The sequence below is a fragment of the Alexandromys fortis genome, unplaced genomic scaffold, assembly GCF_014885135.2.
Source record: "Alexandromys fortis isolate MF-2015 unplaced genomic scaffold, M_Fortis_MF-2015_v1.1 scaffold_191, whole genome shotgun sequence".
In the NCBI taxonomy this organism is placed as follows: domain Eukaryota; kingdom Metazoa; phylum Chordata; class Mammalia; order Rodentia; family Cricetidae; genus Alexandromys; species Alexandromys fortis.
The window spans coordinates 2,304,701-2,313,838 of record NW_026068064.1 but is presented as its reverse complement, the minus strand read 5'-3'; the positions used below and the strand labels follow the sequence as shown (position 1 = coordinate 2,313,838).

Here is a 9,138-nt window from a genome sequence, read left to right as displayed (position 1 = left end):
ACCCTGTCTCGAAAACCAAACCAAAAAAAAAAAAAAAAAAATGAGGGTTGGGAGGTGAAGGTTATGGATGTGTGAAACTCTGAAAGAACTATAAGAAGCATTTTAAATGTCATAAAAACCCTGTCTCGAAAAAACCAAAAATAAATAAGTAAAATTAAAAATTGTTTTAAAAATTTAAATGTATATGGCTAGAAACAAAAGGACTCTCAAAGGTGTAATCTTCCAAACATAATCTTATCTACACTATTTTCTGAGCTATGCACATCAAGTCATGGTCTCGGCTCTAAACAGACTTTCTTCTTAGCTTCTTTCTTCAGTTTTCTTTACAGCATGAAAAGTATGGAAACCATATAAAAAGTCCTTGCTCTGGGCTGGAGCACAGCACCACGGTAGAGTGTTTGCTGAGTTAGCACTAGGTATTGGGTTCTCCCTCAGGGTAGTAGAAGGGCTGGGGGCACAAATGGGCTTGCTTTAAGAAATGATGAAAATTCACAATACGGCTATATTGGTTATGACATATATAATTATATTAAAATATTTTGAAGTTCCCCAAGCAATCAGTAAATCTGTCACTCACAAGCCCATTCACATTTCAACCTAAGAACTGTTGTATGAACTCTGTGACAGCATCAATAACTAATGCCCTGGCCCAGCGAAGCAAGCCTCCTCTAGACTGACATCCACAAAAGAACTTTCTGGGGATGCAGCTCACTTGGTAGGAAGTACTAGTCCTTGGTGGCTCAGTGCTAGGAAGTACTGAGCTAGACTTCCAGTACTGTGTGTACACTGGATGTAGTGACATTGTGGTTACAGACCTGTAATCCCAGCATTGAGGAGAGGTTCAAGGCTATCCTCACCTAATAGCAAGACTAACCAAGCTACAAAGCAAGTCAGCAGGGGCTACTCCAAGACCCTATCTCAAAGAGGAATGAGGGGGCGCACAGGTGCTGGAGAGATGGCTGAGCAGTTAAGCAGGAAGCTCAGCCATTGGCTGCTCTTCCTGAGGAGGGAGGGTTCTATTGACAGCACCCACGTGGTGGTTTACTGCTGTAGGCCTGTAACTCCACTTCGAGGGGGATCCAACGCCCTCTTCTGGCCCCTGGGAGTATGGCACACAGGCTGTGCCCAGACATACATGCAGGCAAAGCACCTATACATATGAAATCAAACTTTTAAAAAGCACGTACTGAGGCAGAGGTTGCAAGTTTGTCCTTTCCTCAACATAAATCTCCACAGGCCTAGGGCCTCTGCCACCAGAACACTCCAGCACCTTCCCTGTAACTCTCAGGTCAGGTGGTACGGTGTCATGTGACATGAAAAGTAGGTGTTGAAAGCAGATTCTAACTGGAGGCCCATGGGACACATTTTCAAAACAGCTCTTAGCAAGAAGCATGTTGTTTTATGCAAGGAGTACTTTGAGAAACCTCCCTGCTGGGGGCTCTGCAGAGGGTCCAGCTACAAGGGAATGGGGGCTGCTGTGAAGAAACACCAAGAACGTAGTCAGCATCATCCTTTCAAGAGAGAAAACGGCATCTCAACAGTCACTCTGGTACTGTGGGAGAATGCTCTTATACACTGTTAAAGATTTGTCAATCTTTAATAAAACACTGATTGGTTTAATAAAACACTGATTGGCCAGTAGCCAGGCAGGAAGTATAGGTGGGGCAGCAGGACTAGGAGAATTCTAGAAGACGAAAGGTAGAGACGCAGTCACCAGTCAGATGCACAGGAAGCAAGATGAGAATGCCTCTCTGAGAAAAGGTACCAAGCCACGTGGCTAAAAACAGATAAGAATTATGGGTTAATTTAAGTTGTAAGAGCTAGATAGTAATAAGCCTGAGCTAAGAGGCCAAACAGTTTATAATTAATATAAGCCTCTGTGTGTTTCTTTGGGACTGAACAGCTGCAGGACTGGGTGGGACAGAAACTTCAGTCTCCACTCCGGAAACTATCAGAAGCCATGAAACAAAGGAACTTACCTTTCCTTTTAATAAACCAGGCCCTTCTGAAATGCCTAGGTACCCAGTGAGAGTGACCTCACAGCTCTCCTGAGGCTGAGATACTTTCAGAAACTGCCTTTTAAAGGACACAGATGCACTTGTCCTCCCTATGTAAAAAGCAAGGCAAATAAAAAACACTGCCATGTTGAGATGCTGATTAACATTCTCCATAGAGCCTCGATGTCTCTAAGGTGAGAACCACTTGCTACTCAACTCAGAAACGACTTAGTGACAGCCAAGGAAAGATAAGGCAAGCTTTAAAAAAAAGACAAAGGGACAAAGGGACAGAAAAGGTGGGTGCGTGAGGCTTTCTGTATCTTTGGAAGGACTGATTCTGAATTCATACAGTAATGTGTCCATTCTCTAGCTGCATGACACTAGGCTAGTTACTCAACCTCTCTCTTTGCCTCATTTCTTCATCCATAGGGTACAAACAACTAACGAGTAGTATTCATAGGGTCATATGAACTAAACAAGCATAAAAATAACAACTCAACAACACGCCTGGCACAAAGTAAGTCTGGAACAAACAGTATCCCCCTTTAGTATTATCTTCAAAGAACTGTAAAATGTTAGAAACATCTCCCCTCATCTCTCTCTTTGACCTAAAACAAAACAAAACAAAAATATTTTATTTTTTTTTAATTTGCTCTTTGAATGAAACTATCTGCTATTCCAAGGTCAACCCCCACCCTTGAGGACTTTCTTTTCTACGTACATGAGCAGCAGAATTTATTTATATGTAAGATCTCTAACCTCTCGTGGGTTCAGTTTGCTCATTTGAGCAGGGGGAAGTCATATAAAGTACACAAAACCACCAGTTAACAAATTCCTCCAAAGACCAAGAAGAGAGAAAGCAGGCTCGGGGGAGACAGCGGGGAGCTGACCGTGATCGTGACCCGCTGGAGTGGGCAGGCAGGACAGACAGTCAATCTTTTCACACAGCAGCAAGCAGAAGGTAAGAGCTGCAGGGCTCTTAGGTAAGATGCAGAAGGTAAGATGCAGGGCTGCATCCAGGGCAGCGAGCAGAAGGTTAAGAACTCAGTGTGGTGGAAATCTGGAAGAGGGTCACAAGATGCGAAGGCGTGGCCACTACCTGGAGACCTGCACCTCACCCTCGATGGGCTGTAAGAACAGGCTGTCACCTAGATGGAACTCTGGAAGCACAGAATTTCCAAGACCTTCCCAGGTTTAAAGGGGGGAGGGGGACCAAATCAAATCAATGCAATCAGACCAGGAAACAATCTGGGTCACATGTCTCAGCCCTTCCTTGCAACCATGTGTACCTGGATTTATTCACCACCAGGGGCCTCTTCCTTCTCCTCCTTTTTTTCTTCTCTTCCTCCTCCACACAGGTATTTCATGCATTGAGCTGACCTCAAACTTCCTATAAAGTCGAGGATGACCTCAGGCTTCTGATTTTGCTGTCTGCACCTCCTAAGTGGACTGCGGCATAAGCCACTACTTCCTGTTTCATGTGTCCTGGGCACCTAACTCAGGCTCCATCCTCAGCATCTTTTTTGACTTCTAAGTGTAGCTCTGATCACTGACCTTTAAATACCCACCACCTACCACATGTAGAGCTTGGTAAATCTTACCTCCTATTTGCCTAACAACCAAGCAAGGCAGACACTAGAACACCCACCTACTATCAGTCAAAGCTGGGAAAGGCATGCTAACCACAGGGATCTTACAAGTGCTTTGATCCTACAGATGGTGCAGGCTGGGTGGATGCTAGGAATGCAAGGCGTCCACTTGCCTCTACAAGGCCCTTGCACAGCTGGGGAAACAGTACCATGCCTCACGCAGACTTCATCAGGGACTTGCTTTTCCAAGCCCCCTGCAAATTCGTAACATGAAAATACGTATCGGTCCTCTGAAGCCACAGTTTTGAAATGCATTAATAAGGTACTACCACCCTACTGGCCACAAGAGCGAATGAGCACGGTCAAGGTTTGCATGCTCACAGGTGAAGCCATGGAAAAAGGTCAGAGCTGGGCAAGCAAACACTGCCCTTTCTCTCCAGGACTCCGGTTAAATGCTGAAGGTCTGCCTGATTTTGAGAGGTGTAAGATCAGGCCATGTGATGTGGGGGAGGCGGGCTTTCGTGGCCTCCCCTGGACAGAAGCTCAGTACTCTGGGCTAGAACAACTGTCTGCTTGCAGCTGTTCCTACAGCTTTGCTGTCCCGGATATGGGGTGGGGGAGACTTGACAATAGAAATTCTTCTGGACTGGGCAGACAAGGCAAGGGACTATAAACCCATTGGAAAACACGTTAAAGGGGACCCAGCCAGTGCCACCAAGAGATGTTGTAGCCCTCAAGATCTGGCGGGACAAAGGTCCTCAGCACCTCTCCTGCACACATTAGAAACTGATGAGGTGTGGAGATGACAGAAAATATCAATGTGTCAATTTTCTTGTCACAGGAAATGTGGCTGGCTCACACACACACACAGGCTCCACTAGTCAGAAGGAAGGAAAAAAGAAGCTTGGTGGGGTCTATTTCTAGTTTAAAATGTTTTCAGAATAACTCCAGGTAACAACTGAAACCATGGTGTGTTCCCAAGTTATGCAGGAGCGTGTATATGTATGTGTGAGCGTGTGTGTGCGTGCTGTGTATGATATGTATGTATGTGTGGTATATGTGTGTGCTGTGTGGGTGGTGTGTGCATATGGTATATGTGTATGTTGTGTGTGTATATGTGTGTTGTGTGTTTGTGTGTGATATGTGTGTGTGCTGTGTATGTGGTGTGTATGGTACATGTGAGTGCTGTATGTGTGGCATGTGTCTATGGTATATGTGTATGCTTGTGTATAGGTATGTGTGGGCTGTGTGTGTGATGTGTATGTATGTGTGTGTATTGATGTGTGTGTGTGTGTGTGTGTGTACGGTGTTGAAGCTCAAACTCAGTGCCTCCACCACTAAACTACACCTCTAGTCCTCCTCTGAACAGCATTGGGCTAAACCTCTTCCAAGTCACATCGAACCAGCCTATAAGAAATAGGGTTATCTAGCATATTTTCATTAACAAGCTGTCTCTTGAAGCATTAATATCTGCTATCTATATTTAAATTTATGTGCATGCAGCTTCTACATATTTATTATGAAAAATCAATGTGGCCATTTATATCTTGCTGTTAATCCAAACAAGGGCTTGCTCTTGTACAGCCTATGCCACACCTATGCCTAAAATAAAAAGAGGAGGTCAGCTCTTCTGGAAATGCTTGGTGCCTTGCTGTATTCCGGGCAGCCTCTTGGTTCTAACGACGGGAACACGGAGCCCACAGCGAACCTCAAAAATGTTGTATAAGAGTCTTGTCATTTTACAACTGACCTTTGCTATTTACTGTTTAGGGAGGTCGTTGTTGTTGCTGTTTGGTTGACTGGTTTGTTGTGTGTGTTTATTTTATTGTACATAATTGCTTCTGGCCATAGACATACCTAAATTTAATTTCTCCCTGAACTCAACTTTTCAGTAACTTCACAAGAAACGCTGGAAATGCAAGCTCCTTTGCGTGAGCACACACAATTAACTCAAGAGAAGCCATAAAAACTTAATGAAGGCCATGAAGAAACTGAAACCTGACTGGGGAGTTGGGCACGGTCCCTTCCGCCAATCCTGGAGCGAATTTTGAAGGCAGCGGTATCAGCTGATTGGCACAAGCCTTGCGAGCTTCCCTGGCCGCCACTGGCCCCTAGCAGGAGGCCTGCTCCCAGTTAGAGCAGGCAAGTGCAGACAAGAAGCACACGCAGGAATGAGGGCCGGGAGGCAACTGCTTCACTCAGGGCAGCTCGGCTGGGTGTAGCTCTGCCGCTGTAGGCCTGCAGTAACAGCTGCATACATTCTGGGGCGTCACCGGCACCGTTGAGAGGAAGGCCAGAGAAGCTGTTCTCTTTTGCTATGGGTGCAGAGAGCCCCTCCAGGACAGAGGTGCCTGGCCCACAATGCCATAGGGACCCAGTTTGCAGAGACCTAGTCCAGGTCTGAGCAGCAACAGGGATTCGGAAGCGCTTCCTACTTCCCTGTTGTCTGCCTCACACAGGTCATTTTTTTAGCTGATCGCATGAACTTCAAATTGTTGGCTAACAAGCAACAAGTCATTATCTCTAAATCACAGAGAAAAAGTTAGCGAAGAACTGAACACTCCTCAGAGAGGAGGAGACCCTATAAGCTGACTGCCCTTGGACACTGTATTTCTGTGCCTTCTAGTCTCATGGGATAAGGAACACCTTCACCCAACAGTTAACAAAATGGTGTTCTAAGACATTAAAGCAAAAGGGTGTGTGTTGGGAGTGTGTCTCCAATCACAACACAATTGTTTAGCTTTTTTTTTTTTTACTGCCCCGCTGCTTTATGTGTGGGGCAGAATGCTGACGGCTAACTAGAAATCACCAGGATAACATAAACACACTGGCAGATTAAAAAATAATAATAATAACTTCCAGAAATACCAGCCATCAGCAGGGAAGAGAAAGAGTTGTGGATCCGGTAATACATTCTTCAAATAAGGTTCTTCACTAGAAACAGGGAAAATGAAATAGCTAACCCGTAAAAAAAAAAAAAAAAGAAAAGAAAAGAAAAGAAAAACCAACTTCACTGTTATTTCCAAGATCACTCTGAGACACGGAGATCTCCTCCCAAAGGACCAACAGGTAAAAGAAGCCCCCGGAGTTACTTTAAGGCCAGGATGCCGGAACTGATTGGGCATGTTATCATGAAGTTCCCACCACTTGCACTAGGGGGCAGAATTCTACCCCAAGGGGAGACCTTGAACTCCGCTGGTCCTCAGGCTTAAGGAGCCTTGTCAGCACTGGACAACTACATACAAATTTTCCAAAAGACACCAAGTTAAGAACTATTTGCCCTAGACACAGAACTTCAGTTTTCTTACAGATAAAAGTCCAGCCTAAGGTCATTTACTCCTCAAATGTGCCAGTGACTTCCGACAGGCATGAAACAATAGCGCAGGAATTGGGAAATGCTATGGGGTCACAGTTTTCAATATAGGTCTTTTCTTCCTAAGTGATGAATGACTAATTTCCTTTCCAGGCTGCCTTTTCAGGGTGACAGAGACATCCACTTTGGAAAAAGTCAATTCGACCATTACACAATACATCACTGTGGCTATTCTAAGTGGCTGCCTGAGAATACAGTAAGTGAACGTCAGACCTTGAAACACTATAGCCAATTAAGTCTGATAAAGCAAGTTAGCTAACGCAGAGGGAAATTCTCACTACTCTGATTTGCTGGAAGATTCTAAGACTGTCCCGGATTCACAAAACATCGCCCTGGCTTTCAGCAAAAATCACATCAGTCTCCCTTAAGTCAGCTAAGTTTACTCTGAGCCACTTCAAACCTCTAAACTTAAACAGAATTTATTAAATAAACACAACCAAGAAAGGAATCGGTGCCAAGAAACCAGAGCGGCTCTCCATCCCAGGGGGAAAGGGAACTTTCAAGTCGCGTCTCAAGTAACTGTGGTGTTCCGCCCTCAAAGACCCTAAAACGGGCATCGGTTTCATCTTCTAAAATAACCTTTGTTTGCCCTAAACGAATTTTTATTTAAACTTGAATTCAAGATCTGCCAAAGAATGGCATTAAATACGTGCTCCGGAATTATCCTCAAGCCCTCCTATCCGAGCGCCGCTAGGTAGAGCACGGACTTGAAGGCCCAACGAGGCAGCGCAAGCAGTGATTGGACTCTGCCAGCCCGGCTCGCACTTCGTTAGCCCGCTGCTCTGGAAGCCACTGGCCCCTGCACAGGAAGCCCGCACGTTCGGCAAAGGAAGTTCCAGACCTTTCTTGGAGAAAGGCATGTCCCGGTTGCGCCTTTCACCGCGTTTCCTGGCACCCGGGCCGCCCCGGCCCTCAGCTCTCCCCCGCCCGGCGCCCGAGGACTCACCTGGCGCGGAGTGTCAGCTAGCCACCCACGCCCGGGGACATGCGAGAGCAGGACAAACCCCAACCTGCCTAGGCTTACTCATCCGAGACTCGGGGCCGGCGGAGGGAGTGGGGTTTCAGGAGACTCCCACAAAGTTTCCCCTCCCCGGGACGCGCAGGCGCCGGGGCGCGCGCGGTGTGCCGGTCCGGGTGCCGGTCTCCGCCAGGTCCTGCCCGCCACTCACCTCAGGGAAGAAGCTGTCCATTGTTTCGGCGCCCGCACCTTCTTCTCAGGCGGCGCGGCTGCAGTCGCGCGGAAGTCAGCGCAGCGCGCGGCGTGGCGCGGCGGCAGGTCCAGGGGAAGCCACGCGTGTCACGGCGCGCCTCGGGGCGACTCCAGCCCGCGGAGCCGCCGCGCTGCCATCCCCCGGTCGCCGCTGCTCCTACGCACCTTTTGTCCGCCTCTCGGACCTCCTCCGTCCCAACCGCAGCCTTTGTCTCTTCTTCCTCCAAGTTCCTCACTTCTGGCCGAAGTGCTCGCGGGCGGAGAACAGCTGTTGGCACATTCTTCCCGGGCTGGGGGAGGGCGGTCAGGGGCTGGCGACGCGCCTGCCTCCCTCTGCGCTCCGCCGGGGGCGCTCGGTCCGAGCGGGGGACTGCGGTTCACTAGCGCGCCAACAACGGTGAGCACTCCGGCCCCAGGCGCAGCCGGCTCTCGCCAGCCGCCTGCTCTCGCTTACCCCGGGGCTCCGCCCGCCCCGCCCCGCCCCACCCCAGAACCACGCCTCCGTGAGAAGGGCCACGCCTACTCCGGGACCGGCCCCGCCCCCGAGAGCTCCTCAACCTTCAGGGGTAGTCTGATCTCAAATATATCCAGACCACGCCCACCGGATGCCCGACCACGCCCCCAAAGGCTCCGCCTTCAGCTTTACTTGTGTGCTGTGGCCGCGAGGGCCCGAGCTACCCACCTAGACCTCCACTGAATCCTTGGCTGCCGTGCGCTTCTCCTGGGTCTTCTTGCCACCTGCCTAGGAGCCATTAGAGGATTTGACTCTTCCCTTGGCCATAGAGACTAGACAGTTACAGGGGATGGGAGAGGGGCCCCGGGACCGTGACTGTTAGGCGCTCCAGGAACCTGCTCTATGCCTACCTCATCAATTCGGCTCTGCCGGTGTGCGATCGCTGGACAGGAAGCGGAAAAGGGGAGACGAATCCGAACTTCTGGAAGTTGCCTTTCCGTGTCGAGTTTCTCTGC

General features: G+C 48.5%; 1 protein-coding gene across 8 annotated transcripts in view; it reads right to left on the bottom strand.

Annotated features, from left to right (window-relative positions):
• Positions 1–8,618, bottom strand: part of Myo10 (myosin X) — a 212,046-nt gene extending 203,428 nt beyond the window's left edge. For all 8 annotated transcript variants that reach the window (XR_007588420.1, XM_050120457.1, XM_050120458.1 and 5 more), the window contains exon 1: positions 8,129–8,618. Coding sequence is in view for 7 of the 8 variants with exons in the window: in XM_050120457.1 (XP_049976414.1) it covers positions 8,129–8,149 (21 nt within the window). In the remaining variant the exon portion in view is untranslated. The remainder of the gene's footprint in view (positions 1–8,128) is intronic.
• Between the last annotated feature and the right edge of the window lie 520 nt (positions 8,619–9,138).